At 47.2% G+C, this 19,259-nt stretch overlaps 1 protein-coding gene across 12 annotated transcripts in view; it reads right to left on the reverse strand.

The window, feature by feature from the left end:
* ppfibp2b (PPFIA binding protein 2b) overlaps window positions 1-19,259 on the reverse strand; it is a 247,441-nt gene that overhangs the window by 94,609 nt on the left and 133,573 nt on the right. For all 12 annotated transcript variants that reach the window (XM_059652093.1, XM_059652097.1, XM_059652096.1 and 9 more), the window contains one exon: window positions 4,477-4,563. In XM_059652093.1, coding sequence (XP_059508076.1) covers window positions 4,477-4,563 — 87 coding nt within the window. The remainder of the gene's footprint in view (window positions 1-4,476; window positions 4,564-19,259) is intronic.

Here is a 19,259-nt window from a genome sequence, read left to right on the forward strand (position 1 = left end):
GCTGCCCTTGTCCTTCTATGTGGAAGTGGTCATGGGCTTGCAAGGTGCTGTCTGAGGATCTTTGCATTTCTGCAGTGAATCTTGCAGATAGTTCACACTGCTGTGTTGGTGGTGGAGGGAGTGGATGCTTGTGGATGTAGTGCCAATCAAGTGGCTTCTTTATCCTGGATGGTGTCAAACCTCAAGTGTTGTTGGGGCTGCAATCATCCAGGAAAATGGGGAGTGCTCCATCACACTGCTGACTTCTGCCTTGTAGATGGCGGACAGACTTTGAGGAGTCAGGAGGTGAGTTACTCGCTGTAGTATTCCTAGCTTCTGGTCTGCTGTTGTAGCCACTGTCTTAATAAGTTTCTAGTCAATGGTCACCCCCAGCATGTTGATAGTGGGGAATTCAGTGATAATAACACTATTGAATGTCGTGGGGTGGTGGTTAGATTGTTTTTTATTGGTGATGGTCATAGCCTGGCATTTGTGTGGCACGATTGTCACTTACCAGTTGTCAGCCCAAGCCTGGATATTAATTCAGATCTTGTTGCTTTTGAACACAGACTGCTTCAGTATCTGAGGAGTCACACATGGTGCTGAACACGGTGCAATCATTGGCAAACGTCCACCTTCTGACATTATGATAGAGGGATGTTAACGATAAAGCCGAAGATGTTTGGGCTGAGGACACTACCCTGAGGAACTACTGTATTAGATGTCCTGGAGCTGAGATGATTGACTTCCAACAACCACAATCATTCTCCTATGAGTCAGGTATAACTCCAACCACTGGAGAGTTTGCCCCCTGATATCCATGTCTGAACCAAGGCTGTAATGAGATCAGGATTTGAGTGGCCCTGACAGAACGCAAACATCACCAAGCAGGAGCTGCTTGATAGCACTGTTGATGACAGCTTCCATCACTTCACTTATGATTGAGAGGAGACTGATGGGGCAGTGATTGGCCGGGTTGGATTTGTCCTGCTTTTTGTGTACAAGAAAATACTTGGGCAATTTTGCACATTGTCAGGTAGATACCAGTGTTGCAACTGTACTGGAACAGCTGGGCTAGGGGTACATCAAGTTCTGGAGCACAAATCTTCAGTACTATTGCCAGAATGTTGTCAGCGCCTGTAGTCTTTGCAGTCTTCACTGTCTCCAAGCATTTCTTGATATCTCGTGGAGTGAATCGAATTGGCTGAAGACTGGTGTGTACAAATGCTGGGGATCGCCGGAGGAGGCAGAGATAGATCATCCACTCGGCACTTCTGACTGAAGATTGCTGTGAATGCTTCAGCCTTATCTCTTGCACTGTGCTGGGCTCTTCCGTCATTGAGGATGGAAATACTTGTAGAGCATCCTCCTCCACTGAGTTTAATTGTCCACCACCATTCACGACTGGATGTGGCAGGACTGCAGAGCTTAGATCTGATCCGTTGGTTGTGGGATCACTTAGCTCTGACTATCACTTGCTGCTTTTGCTGTTTGGCGTGCAAGTAGTCCTGTTTGGTGGCTTCACCGGGTTGCTACCTCATCTTCAGCCTGGTGCTGCTCCTGGCATGCCCTCCTGCACTCTACATTGAACCAGGGTTGATTCCCTGGCTTGATGGCAATGGTTGAGTGAGGAATATGCCGGGCCATGAGGTTACAAATTGTGCTGGAGTATAATTCTGCTGCTGTTGATGGCCCACAGCGCCTCATGGATGCCCAGTCTTGAGTTGCGAGATCTGTGTGAAGTCTGTCCCATTTAGCACAGTGATAGTGCCACACAACACGATGGAGGTTATTTCTCAATGCGAAGGTGGGACTTTGTCTCCACAAGGACTGTGCAATGGTCACTCTTACCGATTATTGTCATGGACAGATGCAACTACAGCTGGCAGATCAGTGAAGATGAAGTATGTTTTTTCCTCTTGTTGGTTCCCTCACCACCTGCTGCAGACCCAGCAATTATGTACTTTAGGACCCGACCAGCAGCACTGCTGCTGAACCACTCTTGGTGATGGACATTGAAATCCCTCTTCCAGAGTACTTTTTATGGCCTTGTCATCCTCATTGCTTCCTTTAAGTGTCGTTCAACATGGAGGAGTATGGATTCATCAACTGAGGGAAGACAGTATGTGGTAATCAGCAGGAAGTTTCCTTGCCCATGTTTAACCTGAAGCCATGAGACTTCATGGGGTCCTGAGTCAATGCTGAGGACTCCTAGAGCAACACCCCACTGTGCCGCCTCCTCTGCTGGGTCCGTCCTGCTGCCGAGACAGGACATATCGAAGGAAAGTGATGTTGATGATTCTGAAAGTATGACCGTGTCAGGCTGTTACTTACCTAGTCTGAGACAGCTCTCCCAGTTTTAGCACTAACCCCCTAACCCCCAGATGTTAGCGAGGAGGACTTTGCAGGGTTGACAGGGCTGTTTCTGCCATTGTCTTTTCCGGTGCCTAGGTCAACGCCTAGGTCGATGCCAGGTGATTCATCCAGTTTCATTTCTTTGAGACTTTGTAGCGTTTGGTACAACTGGGTGGCTTGCTAGGCCATTTCAGAGGGCAGCTAAAAGTCAACCACACTGTTGTGGATCTGGAGTCGCATGTCGGCCAGATCAGGTGGGGGGTGGTAGATTTTGTTCCAAGAAGGGCTTTAGTGAACCAGATAGGTTTTTCCAACAATTGGCAAAGATTTCATGGTGATCAGTAGATTCTTAACTCCAGACATTTTTAAAAAATCATTGAATCCAAATTCCACCATTTGCCATGATGGGATTCGAACCCAAGTTTCCAGAACATCAGGTGGGTTGCTGGATTAATAGTCGAACGATAATACCACTAGGCCATTGCCTAGTAATGTAATGAAAGTAATATTATGCGCCTGATGAATATAATACAATTATTACATTCATCAGGCATATAACAGCTTAATATTAGCCCAAGTACTTATGTTACACCAAGAAGCATGCTTCCGGTAGAGTGCTATGTTTCAAGTGATCTGAGGTTAGATGGAATATGAGATCTTTATAACTTCAGGGCACATACAACGATTTAGTGATGACATCACTAGAATATCTCTTAAAAGCATCTTACATACAACAACCATCTTGCCCCTAAGAGCCACAATCAATTAAATAACTGCAAAGCTTATCTTGACATCATCAACAGATTTTTTGGCCAATCATGAAGAGGAGATGCAGATAGAGCCTGGACTTTCAGGCATGTTACCATGGCCAAATCACACGACCAGCAAACGTGATAGATACAGGCTGTTCAAACTAGAGCACCCAACCCTCATTAATCCTCCCCTTTACCACCAGCTTGGACAAAAAACTACATAGCGTGGGCCTCCTCTACCACAGGAGAAATTAGCCATGATCGTACTTGCAGAGCTGGCTTGAGGGACTGCAGGGTCTTCCGCTACTATTTCTTGAGTTCTCACAACAAAGACCAAGTCAAAAAACCCTGTCCTTCAGTCCTCATGAACATGTGAGAACTTGTGTCAAAATTTGACAGGGGTACCCCACAAAGTTGTACAACACAGCCTGACATAATTACATGTACTGAGTATGACCTTACAGTCATTGTCCCAGACAATTCAATTCCCAGCCCGAAGGAAGTCCTCTTCCACTGGCAGGGCAGGCAATACAGAGAGCTGGTGGCACAGAGGTGTACACAGTCACGAAGGAGCAGGCTAGGAGAGTTCATCATTGAATCTGAACCCCAAGTCGGCTTATGGCATCAGATCTGACATGGGCAAGCAAACCTCCTGCTGGTAACTACTACCGTCCTCCCTTAAATCATAATTCAGTGCTTCTCCATGTTGAAAAGCACTTGCAAAAAGAGGAGGACAGCAAAGTCACATCATGTTATCTTGGTGGGACACTGCAATATCCATCAAGATTGGCTCCACAGCACCATTACTGACTGAGGCCTGCCAGGTGGTGCAGGAACTGAGTGAGGGAGAAAAACACGACTCTGCCCTCACCAATCTTTCTGCTGCTGGTACCTCTTTCCACAATATTAGTTGAAGTAAATAACTGAGTATGTGCAAGTTGTAGATTAATAGATTTTGGGGCATAAATGAAATCAACAGACATGGAGATAAGGAAACAAAGTGGTTTGGAGGTGTAAGATCAGCCATGACCTTATTGAATAGTGGAGCAAACTCCAGGGTTTGTATGGCCCACTTCTGCTCCTGTTACTTGTATTCATTGGAAACTAAAATCAGTGAAGGTAAAAAAAACACACAAAGTCATAACTACAGCTTCATATCAACACAAATACCCAGGAGGTCGCCTTTATATCATTGAGCCTGGTCTCCCATTCAATATGATAATGACTAATCTGCATTGTGACCTCAGTTAGCCTTCTTTGTTATCCGTAAATTAAACTTTACCCATGTTTTTTAAATTTTGGTCAATGTGCTGCCGATTCCTGGCTTTCAGGATGAGGAGGATCTGCATACTTGTGGGATGGAATGGGATATGGTTGCAAGAGAACTCACCTGTAGCACCAGGCACTCCCTGTCACTCTCCAATCGTGTCAGTCGCTCTTGGCAGGTTTCATTATTCACAGCTGCACGATGATTGCCCTGAATATTAAAAATGAAATTAATCAAACTGATTCAAACAACCCCCTCCATCACGCAATTTTTGGAAGGTGTGATATTAAGTTTGCAAATAACAGTGACAATTTTCATTGTTTCAAGGGGCTGAATGGCCCCCTTCTGTGATGCACCATTTTACGCTTTATTCACTTTTATAACGTAAACAATCACACAAATTTAGAGCTTACCTAAATTCTGTCGTTTATTTCAATGCATTAAGTTTTAAAACCGAGTGTGATAACTTGAGTGAGTTAATACCCGTTGCAAATCTATGCTGTAAAACCAAAACATTTCATCGGGCATCTATGCAGAAATGACAACTGTGCTTCACTGCTGGACGTTCAAGATTCTGAATATGAAGGTCATGGGTTCAAGTCCCAGTCAAGAGAGTTGGGTGCATTAGCCAGACTGACACTTCCAGTGCAGTACCGAGTGCACAATCGGAGGTGCCTTTCATACATGGCTTAAAAACTGTGGTCCCACCCGCCCACTCAATTGTACGTAAAACATCGCATGGCACTATTCCAGAGATCTGAGGAGTTCACTTAGCCATCTTACTAGAAGACACAAAACTCAGAAATTTGCGAACTATGAGGAGAATAGTGATAAACATCACGAGGACACAGAATGGGTGGTCATGTGGTAGATAAAATTTGATGAAGACAAAATTAAATTGATTCATTTTGTTAGGAAGGCCAAAGAGTGACAATACAAAATAAAGGTGAACATACCTAAAAAGAGAGGTGTGCAGGAACAGAGACTCAGGAATTTAATGTGCACAAACATTTCAAAAGTGACATTGGCTGAGCAAGGATGAACAAAAGGTTAAAAAGGCATTTGGGATGCTGAACTTCAGTGCAAAAATAAAAAGGAAGTTACAATCAATTTGTACGGACAGTGGTTTGGTTTTAAGTGGAGTATCCATTCTGGGCATTGTACTGCAGAAAGAAAGTAAAAAGCTTTCTGAGGTGGTGGGGCAAGTGGGGGCTGGGATGCAGGAAACGTTACGAGAATGGGTTCAGGACAAAGATTTGCGTGATATGGGCAAATTGGGAAGCTGGACTGTTCTCAAGCATTGAAAATACAAGGGGTCTGCACAGAGTGGATCCTCATTGGAGGAAAGGTCAAAACAATTAGGCTGATCAGTTAGGAAAAAAAAAGTGACATTTAAACAACTGGTTAAAGATTTAGAAAACACTGGAAGAGAGTATATGGTGGATCCAGATTCCACTCCTTCTTTCAAAAAGGAACTGGATAAGTATGTGAATATGACAAATTTGCAAGGCTATTAGATTCCCTACAGTGTGGAAACAGGCCCTTCGGCCCAACTAAGTCCACACCACCCCTTGAAGCATCCCACCGAGACCCATCCCCCTATAACCTACACACCCCTGAACACTACGGGCAATTTAGCATGGCCGATCCACCTAGCCTGCACATCTTTGGACTGTGGGAGGAAACCAGAGCACCTGGAGGAAACCCACACAGACACAGGGAGAATGTGCAAACCCCACACAGACAGTTGCCCGAGGCTGGAATCGAACCAGAGTCCCTGGCGCTGTGGGGCTGCAGTGCTAACCACTGAGCCACCATGGTGCTATGGGGAAAGAGTTAGGTATTGGGAATGGCTGAGTTGTAATCCAGCACAGACATAATGCTCTTCAGTCCTGCAGTCATTCTATGAATCAGTTTCTAATCATAGACATCCCTGAAATAGTATAATTAAAACAGACTATCTAGTCTCTTAAGAACTTGCTGCATGCAAATCAGCTGCCACATTTCTTACTGTATATCAGTAATTACACATTAATAGTTTCTCACTGGCTGTAATGGACTTTGGGATGCCCTGGTACTCTGAAAAGTGCTATATGGGTGTACTTTTTTTTTCCAAAATATGATCCCCTTGACTATACGATGATGGAGGAGGACATTCAGCCCCTCGAGCCTGTACTGCAAGTCAGTTAGATCATGGTCCATCTCAATTTCCTGCCTGCGCTTCATACCCTTAACAGCAAACACATCATGATCTCAGTGGGGAAAGCTCCCAAAACGTTTTTGCATTTACAACTATTTGTGAGAGTACGTGCCAGACTTCTATTCATGGACAAAGTACTTCTCGATTGCACACCTGAGAAGCCAAACTTCAATTTTGGTATATCATGCTACATCAGAATGTTTTGGTTTTGCCCAAATCAAAACTAGCAGTTTTTATTCACAATGAGACCAAAGATCAAAAAGACCTTCTTAGTCCTTAACCTCCTGCAATTAGTTAGAACAAACCAAATCAGAAGTTGGACTGTGGTCTGCAGTAAACCAACCAGCTCGAAACTTCAGTTACACCTAAGGCAGTGAAGCAGGAGATTAAGATAGGTTAATTTTTAAATTTCCTACAGTTCAAGCTGAATCTGCACACTTGGACAGCAGTTAATCTGTTTATACCAACTACCCTCAGGCAGTTCTTCCAACTGAGTTCAACCAAGAAAGTATTTCCAGTTTTTGTCAACATGGCCCCTGTGAAAGTCAAAGTCAAAGTGTATGAAGCAGTGATGTAGGTAGAGATTTGTCAACTGAATCTTAGTGACAGCAAATTTCACTTTGTATGTTGAGGTTTCTTCACAGTTCTTCCAGTCTGCAGTCATCTCAGTGGAAACTCCCTTTGCAATTATTCTACTTCTAGGTTGAAGGCAGTATTTTTTTTGTAAACCTTATGATTGTTCAGACACTAAGGATTGTGTAAAACTTCAGTCTGATCCAACACTTCTCAAATCGGAGTTGGCAGAGGATGGATACACTCCTTGCAGTATCCTTGGGAACTCTGGGCTGTTCAGAACTACCAGGGTAATTTATGGAACATTCCAATGGAACCGTTGCAAATACTGGAGCGTTCCCGGGGAATCATTGCAAATAATAACAGGGACGCCACTCTTACTCCACGCTAAACATTTTGTAATCAATCTGCTCTGATATTATTACAAACCTGAGGAGCAGATGGTTTTGAACCCAGGCCTCCTAGCTCAGAGATAGGGACACTCCCACTATGCCACAGGAGCCCTTTTCCCCCCACTTTATAATGATGCAGCAGTGCCTACTCACCACTAAAAGGGCAAAATTCAAAAGATTGATGCTCCAGTGCAGGTCTGAGGGACTGCTGCACTGTTGGAGGCACTGACCTTCAGATGCCACAGATAAGAGGCTTCTCAGGTGGACATAAAAGATTCCATGGCACTACTTTTGGAAAGAGCACCCTTCTGTTCTGGCCAACATTCACTTAACTAATAGGAGCTGGTTAGCTTAGTTGGCTGGACAGTTGACTATGTAACTGAAGGAGAGTGGTGACTGGACCCAAAATGTTTGGCTTTGCTTTTTTCTCTCCACAGATGCTGCCAGACCTACAGAGTTTCTCTGGCAGTGCCTGCTTTTGTTGTTTGCAATGCAGATTACAATGACAATAGCATGGGTTCAGTTGTAATGGGAACTGCAGATGCTGGAGAATCCAAGATAACAAAGTGTGAAGCTGGATGGACACAGCAGGCCAAGCAGCATCTCAGGAGCACAAAAGCTGACGTTTCGGGCCTAGACCCTTCAGAGAGGGGGATGGGGAGAGGGAACTGGAATAAATGGGGAGAGAGGGGGAGGCGGACCGAAGATGGAGAAAAAAGAAGATAGGTGGAGAGGAGAGTATAGGTGGGGAGGTAGGGAGGGGATAGGTCAGTTCAGGGAAGATGGACAGGTCAAGGAGGTGGGATGAGGTTAGTAGGTAGGAAATGGAGGTGCGGCTTGGGGTGGGAGGAAGGGATGGGTGAGAGGAAGAACAGGTTAGGGAGGCAGAGACGGGCTGGGCTGGTTTTGGGATGCAGTGGGGGGGAGGGGAAGAGCTGGGCTGGTTGTGTGGTGCAGTGAGGGGAGGGGACGAACTGGGCTGGTTTTGGGATGCGGTGGGCGAAGGGGAGGTTTTGAAACTGGTGAAGTCCACATGGATACCACTGGGCTGCAGGGTTCCCAAGCGGAATATGAGTTGCTGTTCCTGCAACCTTCGGGTGGCATCATTGTGGCACTACAGGAGGCCCATGATGGACATGTCATCTAAAGAATGGGAGGGGGAGTTGAAATGGTTCGCGACTGGGAGGTGCAGTTGTTTATTGCGAACCGAGCGGAGGTGTTCTGCAAAGCGGTCCCCAAGGCTCCGCTTGGTTTCCCCAATGTAGAGGCAGCCACACCGGGTATGATGGATACAGTATACCACATTGGCAGATGTGCAGGTGAACATCTGCTTAAAATGGAAAGTCATCTTGGGGCGTAGGATAGGGGCGAGGGAGGTGGTGTGGGGGCAAGTGTAGCACTTCCTGCGGTTGCAGGGGAAGGTGCCGGGTGTGGTGGGGTTGGAGGGCAGTATGGAGCGAACAAGGGAGTCACGGAGAGAGTGATCTCTCTGGAAAGCAGACAAGGGTGGGGATGGAAAAATGTCTTGGGTGGTGGAGTCGGATTGTAGATGGCGGAAGTGTCGGAGGATGATGCGTTGTATCCGAAGGTTGGTGGGGTGGTGTGTGAGAACGAGGGGGATCCTCTTTGGGTGGTTGTGGCGAGAGCAGCGTGTGAGGGATGTGTTGCGGGAAATGTGGGAGACGTGGTCAAGGGCGTTCTCGATCACTGTGGGGGGAAAGTTGCGGTCTTTGAAGTACTTGGATATCTGGGATGTGCGGGAGTGGAATGCCTCATCGTGGGAACAGATGCGGCGGAGGCGGAGGAATTGGGAATAGGGGATGGAATTTTTGCAGGAGGGTGGGTGGGAGGAGGTGTATTCTTGGTAGCTGTGGGAGTCGGTGGGCTTGAAATGGACATCAGTTACAAGCTGGTTGCCTGAGATGGAGACTGAGGTGTCCAGGAAGGTGAGGGATATGCTGGAGATGGCCCAGGTGAACTGAAGGTTGGGGTGGAAGGTGTTGGTGAAGTGGATGAACTGTTCGAGCTCCTCTGGGGAGCAAGAGGCAGCGCCGATACAGTCATCAACGTAATGGAGGAAGAGGTGGGGTTTGGGGCCCGTGTAGGTGCAGAAGAGGGACTGTTCCACGTAACCTACAAAGAGGCAGGCATAGCTGGGGCCCATGCGGGTGCCCATGGCCACCCCCTTAGTCTGTAGGAAGTGGGAGGAATCGAAAAAGAGAAGTTGTTGAGGGTGAGAATGAGTTCGGCGAGGCGGATGAGGGGGTCGGTGGAGGGGGGCTGGTCGGGCCTGCGGGACAGGAAGAAGCAGACGGCCTTGAGGCCATCTGCATGCGGAATACAGGTGTATAGGGACTGGACGTCCATGGTGAAAATGAGGTGTTGGGGGCCAGGGAATTGGAAGTTCTGGAGGAGGTGGAGGGCATGGGTGGTGGCCATTTTCTCCCTTTTGGTCCAGGAACTCCCTACCTACGTCCGTGACACCACCCATGCCCTCCACCTCCTCCAGATGAGGCATTCCACTCCCGCACATCCCATTTGTCCAAGTTCTTCAAGGGCCGCAACTTGCCCCCCAACAGTGGTCGAGAACACCCTTGACCGCGTCTCCCGCATTTCCAGCAACACATCCCTCACACCCCGCCCCCGCCACAACTGCCCAAAAAGGATCCCCCTCGTTCTCACACACCACCCCACCAACCTCTGGATAAAACGCATAATCCTCCGACACTTCCGCCATCTACAATCCGACCCCACCACCCAAGACATTTTTCCATCCCCACCCTTGTCTGCTTTCCGGAGAGACACCTCACTCTGTGACTCCCTTGTTTGCTCCACACTGCCCTCCAACCCCACCACACCCGGCACCTTCCCCTGCAACCGCAGAAAATGCTACACTTGCCCCCACACCTCCTCCCTCACCCCTATCCCAGGCCCCAAGATGACTTTCCATATTAAGCAGATGTTCACCTGCACATCTGCCAATGTGGTATACTGTATCCATCGTACCCGGTGTGGCTTCCTCTACATTGGGGAAACCAAGCGGAGCCTTGGGGACCGCTTTGCAGAACACCTCCGCTCGGTTCGCAATAAACAACTGCACCTCCCAGTTGCAAACCATTTCAAACCCCCCTCCCATTCTTTAGATGACATGTCCATCATTGGCCTCCGGCAGTGCCACAATGATGCTACCGGAAGGTTGCAGGAACAGCAACTCATATCCCCGGAACCCTGCAGCCCAATGGTATCAATGTGGACTTCACCAGCTTCAAAATCTCCCCTTCCCCCACCGCATCCCAAAACCAGCCCAGTTCGTCCCCTCCCCCCACTGCACCACACAACCAGCCCAGCCTGTCTCTGCCTCCCTAACCTGTTCTTCCTCTCACCCATCCCTTCCTCCCACCCCAAGCCGCACCTCCATTTCCTACCTACTAACCTCATCGCACCTCCTTGACCTGTCGGTCTTCCCTGGACTGACCTATCTCCTCCCTACCTCCCCACCTATACGCTCTCTCCACCTATCTTCTTTTCTCTCCATCTTCGGTCCGTCTCCCCCTCTCTCCCTTTTTATTCCAGAACCCTCACCCCATCCCCCTCTCTGATGAAGGGTCTAGGCCCGAAACATCAGCTTTTGTGCTCCTGAGATGCTGCTTGGCCTGCTGTGTCCATCCAGATTCACACTGTATTAGCATGGGTTCAGTTCCTGCTTTCACCGAGGTTACCATGAAGGACCGAAAGAGCTGCGGGTGCTGTAAAATCAGGAACAAAAACAGAAGTTGCTGGAGAAGCTCAGCAGGTTTGGCAGTAAATCAGTGAAGAAAAAAATTAGGGTTAACTTCTCGGGTCTGGTGGCCCTTCCTCAGAACAGGTCTGAGGAAGAGTCACTAGACCAGAGACATAAATTCTGATTTTTTTTCCTTCAGAAATGCTGCCAGACCTAAACTTTCCCAGCAACTTGTGTTTTTGTTACCATGAAGGACTTTGTTTCTCAACTTCTCCCCTCACCCTAGGTGTGATGAAACTCAGGTTATACCACCGCCTGCTATGTCCTTCTAACGAAAGGACATCCTACTGTCTGGTAAGACTACAGTGACCACAAGCAGATCTGGTCACTGCAACATGGTTTGCGGGAGCTTGCAACGTGCCTACATTACAGAGATGACTACTGTTCAAAAATACTTAATTGACTGTAAAATGTAGTTTGAGATACTCAGTGGCTGTGGAGAGCTACAAGTTCCTCATAGGCTTTTCTCATATCCTCCTGATAACATTGACCAATTCCCAAAGCCCCAACAGTTACTGAGACACTCACAACAAGCCTACAAATGGTCTCCAAGACCTAGCGATCCTCTTCCAGTTTCTTTGACTCTCAGGGAACTGGGTGTTAACTGATGGCAGACAGTAACACAAACTAAATTCATGTTTCATTTGCGTGTCAGGGTTGGTGGTTGGGGGGGGGTGGGGGGGGTGGCAGTGGCGGTGGCAGGGAAGAGCTCCAGAAACTTCCTCAGATTTTTTTTTCATTGACCCTTCAAGAGTTTTGGGACTCCAGTTTGGAAACCAGTTTGTTGAAGTCAGCTCATCAGGGTGTGCTCTGGATTCAGAGTGAGTTGGAACAATGAATCATTGAGAATGAAATATTTTTGTTGTGGGAAGACATAAAAGTGACACACCCAGGAACGAACATTAAGCAAATTGTTTAGATTTGGTATGCTCTGCCTGGGAATGTGGAGGTGGAGGATTCTGTAGGAGGTTTCAAAAGCGAGCCGGATAATATCTTGAAAGGAATGAATTTAGAGGCAGGAGAATGAGACGAGACGAGACGAGTGGCTTTTTTGGGAACTGGCATAAACACGATGGGCCAAATGGCCATCTGTTCTGTCAGAGTTCAACAATATTAAGTCTAGAAACCGAACAAATTTTATATCATGAGGCGCATAAGCCAGGAAATTCAAAACTATATTGAAGCTAAAGCTAATGCACTCAAGTGACGTCAAATTCAGTTTAATGATCAAAGCTAAAGATCAGAGCCTACAGCTATGAATTTAAAACAGTGGATTAATCCAACTACAAGCAGCTTGTTCTCACGACCACAGGATCAGAATGAGACAAATGGGAGTTTCAGCTGAAGAAACCACATTGAAATGATCGCAAACAATTTAGGAACAGGAGATAATCATTCAGGCCCTTCAACCTTTCAATAATTCAACTGTATTGTGGCTAAGCTGCAGCGCGATTCCATTCTCCAAGAACAGTGCATTGTTTTCAGGCCTGGAAGCTGCAGCCGCGTGCGTGCGTGTACCTCCCTGTCTGTGTCACGACAGTGCGGAGCTGGATGAACACAGCAGGGCAGGCAGCATCAGAGGAGCAGAAAAGTTAACATTTTAAGTTGGGACCCTTCTTCAGATAAAGAAAATTGACCTGAGATGTCAATTTTCCTGCTCCTCTGATGCTGCCTGGCCTACTGTGTTCATCTAGCTCCACACTGTCTCCAGCATCTGCAGTTCTTGGGGTGTGTGTGTGTAGAATTCCAGACTTCCTCTGTCCTTTGTCTGAAGGATTGCTTCTTCAACCTAACTCAAACTAAGACCATGCCCAATCAAAAATCATAAAAACCCTGACTGGATCATTCCTTAACTTTATAAACCCAAGGGAATACAAGCCAAGACTTTGCAGCCTGTCCTTAATTTAATCCTTGCTTGCTGCTATTAGGATCATCTCGAATCTACGACTCACTCATTCCAATTTCAATGTGTCCCTTCTGGAGATATGGGTGCCTAGAACCAAACAATATTTTGAATTATGCTCGATCAAGGATTGCAACCAAAATCTCACTTCCTCCTATTTGTGTTGCCACCACTTTTACTACAGCTGCATATTCTCACTTCTGTAAATGTACAGCTGGAGTGTAGAAAAGGTTTCAGTACAAACAAAGCAAAACTATTTACTGTAAGCATTAAATCAACGTTAAAAATTATAAACTCCAACAGCTGACCTGGGTTAGGCTCATGTAAACTTGAAACAAAACACAACCTTCTTACTACATCTTTCCAACAAGTACAAACTGCAAAGATAAGGTATTGGAGTGGAGAGTGTGGAAGGTGAGCGTGCATTTATATAGTGCCTTTCATGACATCTCAAAACATTTTATAGCTTAACAGCAAAGTGTTTTACTAAATTTAGTCACCGTAGTGATGTGGGAAATGTGGAAGCCGAGGTTCTTGCCAAGATTTGTAGCTCACGTTATTGGGGAGGTTGTTGACTTGCTTGCCGAATTGGCTGGGGATAGTTCAGACATTTTGTCACCATGCTGGATAACATCATCAGTGCAGCCTCCGATGAGGCGACGTTGTTCTACTCTGCTTGGTGTTTATTTGATCCAGTCTGTTGAGGTGTTTTGTCTCATTTCCGGTTCTTGTTTGCCAGGGTTTGTACATAGGGTCTAATTCCATGTTTATTTATTGCATTGTGAGTGGAGAACCAGGCCTCTAGGCATTCCTGTGCTTGTCTATAGTTGGCTTGAGCTAAGTTGAAGGTCAGAGTGAAAATGAAAGCCATCGATTTAACTGGGATGACGTGACCATCCTAGCTCAAGTTAACTATAGATATGCACAGGAATGCCCAGAGGCCTGGCTCTCCACCCTTAATGCTATCAATAAACTTGGTGAATTAGACCCCATATACAAACCCTGGCAAAAAGAGAATCGGAACTGACACAGAATACGTTAACAGACTGGGTCATATAAATGCTAACTGGAATAGAGCTACATCATTTCGTCAGAGGCCGTGTTGATGATGCTACCTAGCATGGTGACAAAACACCTGTACAATAACTAGCCAGCTCAGTGAGGAAATCAACAACCTCGTGTGGAAGCCAACCTGTGCAAATCAAACTCCCACATACTGTGCGATAATGATCAGATTTTCCATATATTATGATGCTGGATGAAGGGTAAATATTGACCTGCACACTGGGGAGAACCCCCAATCTTCTTTGGAATTGATTTTTTACATCCAGAGTGGACCCAGTTTATTTCATTATTATATTGCCAACTAGAACAGCACCTTTAAGCATTAAAAAACAACTTCTTTTCATAGGAGGGCTAGATGCTGAGTTGAGGGTTAAATAGAGTGATGAATAATAGCTTGGTCAAAGAAGCTATTTAATTGCAAATCATGATTAGCTGAACTTTTATTAAGCTTGCGTGAAGTAGTTTGGGGTATGAGATATTCAATAATGGAGCGATAATGCAAATTCTATCAAAATTTGGTGGGTTGAAATACATGTAGAAAATATCTAATGTTTCCTCAAAGAACATCAAAGAAATGGATACATGAGTAACTAAATCAGCAGAGAAGCTTTTTAATTTAATTAAGTCAAAATAATGTTGTTGCAAGTGCACACTGTAATCTTTAAACCACTGTTTAATCCTCATTTTAGCCTCATAATTACCTCTTAGCCATCACTGCTTCTCCACAGGTCAGGAACAACATCCTTTGAATAAGCATCAGGGACAGGAAAGCCATCGTTTTTGATTCCTTCCACCAGTAAAATTCTGTCAACTTTACTGGTTTTTTTTTTGGGGGGGGGGGGAGGTGTGTGGGGTGGGGAGAGCTCTTTCTGGTGATGCAAAAAGAAAATTACCAGAACTGAGAGGTAATAAACACCATGAAAGATTAAATACTGGATGGGAGTTTGCTCGCTGAGCTGGAAGGTTAGTTTTCAGACACAATAGTATCAGAGATAATGGGAACTGCAGATGCTGGAGATTCCAAGATAATAAAATGTGAGGCTGGATGAACACAGCAGGCCAAGCAGCATCTCAGGAGCACAAAAGCTGACGTTTCGGGCCTAGACCCTTCATCAGAGAGGGGGATGGGGGGAGGGAACTGGAATAAATAGGGAGAGAGGGGGAGGCGGACCGAAGATGGAGAGTAAAGAAGATAGGTGGAGAGGGTGTAGGTGGGGAGGTAGGGAGGGGATAGGTCAGTCCAGGGAAGACGGACAGGTCAAGGAGGTGGGATGAGGTTAGTAGGTAGCTGGGGGTGCGGCTTGGGGTGGGAGGAAGGGATGGGTGAGAGGAAGGACCGGTTAGGGAGGCAGAGACAGGTTGGACTGGTTTTCGGATGCAGTGGGTGGGGGGGGGAAGAGCTGGGCTGGTTATGTGGTGCAGTGGGGGGAGGGGATGAACTGGGCTGGTTTAGGGATGCAGTAGGGGAAGGGGAGATTTTGAAACTGGTGAAGTCCACATTGATACCATATGGCTGCAGGGTTCCCAGGCGGAATATGAGTTGCTGTTCCTGCAACCTTCGGGTGGCATCATTGTGGCAGTGCAGGAGGCCCATGATGGACATGTCATCAAGAGATTGGGAGGGGGAGTGGAAATGGTTTGCGACTGGGAGGTACAGTTGTTTGTTGCGAACTGAGCGGAGGTGTTCTGCAAAGCGGTCCCCAAGCCTCCGCTTGGTTTCCCCAATGTAGAGGAAGCCGCACCGGGTACAGTGGATGCAGTATACCACATTGGCAGATGTGCAGGTGAACCTCTGCTTAATGTGGAATGTCATCTTGGGGCCTGGGATGGGGGTGAGGGAGGAGGTGTGGGGACAAGTGTAGCATTTCCTGCGGTTGCAGGGGAAGGTGCCGGGTGTGGTGGGGTTGGAGGGCAGTGTGGAGCGAACAAGGGAGTCACGGAGAGAGTGGTCTCTCCGGAAAGCAGACAGGGGAGGGGATGGAAAAATGTCTTGGGTGGTGGGGTCGGATTGTAAATGGCGGAAGTGTCGGAGGATAATGCGTTGTATCCGGAGGTTGGTAGGGTGGTGTGTGAGAACGAGGGGGATCCTCTTGGGGCGGTTGTGGCGGGGGCGGGGTGTGAGGGATGTGTCGCGGGAAATGCGGGAGACGCGGTCAAGGGCGTTCTCAATCACCGTGGGGGGAAAGTTGCGGTCCTTAAAGAACTTGGACATCTGGGATGTGCGGGAGTGGAATGTCTTATCGTGGGAGCAGATGCGGCGGAGGCGGAGGAATTGGGAATAGGGGATGGAATTTTTGCAGGAGGGTGGGTGGGAGGAGGTGTATTCTAGGTAGCTGTGGGAGTCGGTGGGCTTGAAATGGACATCAGTTACAAGCTGGTTGCCTGAGATGGAGACTGAGAGGTCCAGGAAGGTGAGGGATGTGCTGGAGATGGCCCAGGTGAACTGAAGGTTGGGGTGGAAGGTGTTGGTGAAGTGGATGAACTGTTCGAGCTCCTCTGGGGAGCAAGAGGCGGCGCCGATACAGTCATCAATGTACCGGAGGAAGAGGTGGGGTTTGGGGCCTGTGTAGGTGCGGAAGAGGGACTGTTCCACGTAACCTACAAAGAGGCAGGCATAGCTGGGGCCCATGCGGGTGCCCATGGCCACCCCCTTAGTCTGTAGGAAGTGGGAGGAGTCAAAAGAGAAGTTGTTGAGTGTGAGGACGAGTTCAGCTAGGCGGATGAGAGTGTCGGTGGAGGGGGTCTGGTCGGGCCTGCGGGACAGGAAGAAGCGGAGGGCCTTGAGGCCATCTCCATGCGGAATGCAGGTGTACAGGGACTGGACGTCCATGGTGAATATGAGGTGTTGGGGGCCAGGGAATTGGAAGTCCTGGAGGAGGTGGAGGGCGTGGGTGGTGTCACGGACATAGGTGGGGAGTTCCTGGACCAAAGGGGAGAAAATGGAGTCCATCATGGGCCTCCTGCACTGCCACAATGATGCCACCCGAAGGTTGCAGGAACAGCAACTCATATTCCGCCTGGGAACCCTGCAGCCATATGGTATCAATGTGCACTTCACCAGTTTCAAAATCTCCCCTTCCCCTACTGCATCCCTAAACCAGCCCAGTTCATCCCCTCCCCCCACTGCACCACACAACCAGCCCAGCTCTTCCCCCCCACCCACTGCATCCCAAAACCAGTCCAACCTGTCTCTGCCTCCCTAACCGGTTCTTCCTCTCAGCCATCCCTTCCTCCCACCCCAAGCCGCACCCCCAGCTACCTACTAACCTCATCCCACCTCCTTGACCTGTCCGTCTTCCCTGGACTGACCTATCCCCTCTCTACCTCCCCACCTACACCCTCTCCACCTATCTTCTTTACTCTCCATCTTCGGTCTGCCTCCCCCTCTCTCCCTATTTATTCCAGTTCCCTCCCCCCATCCCCCTCTCTGATGAAGGGTCTAGGCCCGAAACGTCAGCTTTTGTGCTCCTGAGATGCTGCTTGGCCTGCTGTGTTCATCCAGCCTCACATTTTATTATCTAGTTTTCAGACACCATTCGTTTCGTCACCATTCTAGGTAACATCATCAGTGAGCCTCCGACGAAGCGTTGGTGTTATGTCCCGCTTACTATTTATCTGGTTAGGTTTCCTTGGGTTGGTGATGTCATTTCCTGTTTTTTTCTCACAGGATGGTAGATTGGCTGTTTGTTGATGGAGTTCCGGCTGGAATGCCATGTCTCCAGGAATTCTCGTGCATGTCTCTGTTTGGCTTGTCCTAGGATGGATGTGTTGTCCCAAATCAAAGTGGTGTCCTTCCTCATCTGTATGTAAGGATACGAGTGACAGTGGGTCATGTCGTTTTGTGGCTAGTTGATGTTCATGTATCCTGGTGGCTAGCTTTCTGCCAGTTTGTCCAATGTAGTGTTTGTCACAGTTCTTGCAAGGTATTTTGTAGATGACGTTCGTTTTATTTGTTGTCTGTATAGGGTCTTTTAAGTTCATTAGCTGCTGTTTTAGTGTGTTGGTGGGTTTGTGGGCTACCCTGATGCCAAGGGGTCCGAGTAGTCTGGCAGTCATTTCGGAAATGTCTTTGATGTAGGGGAGAGTGGGTATGGTTTCTGAGCCCGTTTTGTCTGTTTGTTTGGGTTTGTTGCTGAGAATTCGGTTGCTGAGATTAAATACGGTGAGGGTCTTTTCTTATGACTGCTGTGGACTGACCTGGTAGAGGTTATGAAGGAATTGCTACGGGAAGTGTGGAGGAGGTGTCATGATTTGAGAGATCAAAGCTAAGGCCACTAAATCTAAGGTAGTCAATTTTAAATACAAGGAAGTCCAGAGAAATTTCTTTCTCCAGAAAGTGGTGGGAATGTGGAACTCGACACCATAAGGGGTAGTTGAGGCAAATAATAAAGACACATTTAAAAGGGAAGCTAAACTGGTGCGAAGAACAATATAGATGGTCATTATTCTAATGCCTTTCTCACTGGCTTCACTGGCTCTAACCTTCACTTCATTCTATCTTGTTCCGTCATCCATTACTGCTTGTTTTTGTACTAGCTCTCCTTGTTGTGATAACTTTAAAGCCTCATGTTGAAACTCCCAGGTCTAGCCCAACACTGTAGCCTTCTTGAACTCTTTTCCTAGAACTACATTTGTTTCAAATGCGACTCATCAAGCCTTCTTAAATAACAACTTCCACCGCATAAAGGAAAAATGCTGCAGATTCTGGAAATCAGAAAGAAATCTGGAGGAACTCATCAGGTCTGACAGCATCTGTTGTCAGGTAAGAAAGTTAATGTTTTGAGTCCAATACGACTTTGCTTCAGGACTGAAAGAAACTAGAATACAGTAGTCTTTCTAGGAGAAGCAAGTGGCCCAGACACAAACAACTGAAGTGGAAAAGAAATAATTGCGATGTTAAAAAGGGGCAAATGACGTGTGAAAAGGAGACAATGGGTCCACTCTGCTGAGTGTAAACCCAACAAAGACACTAACAAGACAAGGGGCTTGTAA

This window comes from Stegostoma tigrinum, chromosome 17 (assembly GCF_030684315.1).
Source record: "Stegostoma tigrinum isolate sSteTig4 chromosome 17, sSteTig4.hap1, whole genome shotgun sequence".
Taxonomy (NCBI): domain Eukaryota; kingdom Metazoa; phylum Chordata; class Chondrichthyes; order Orectolobiformes; family Stegostomatidae; genus Stegostoma; species Stegostoma tigrinum.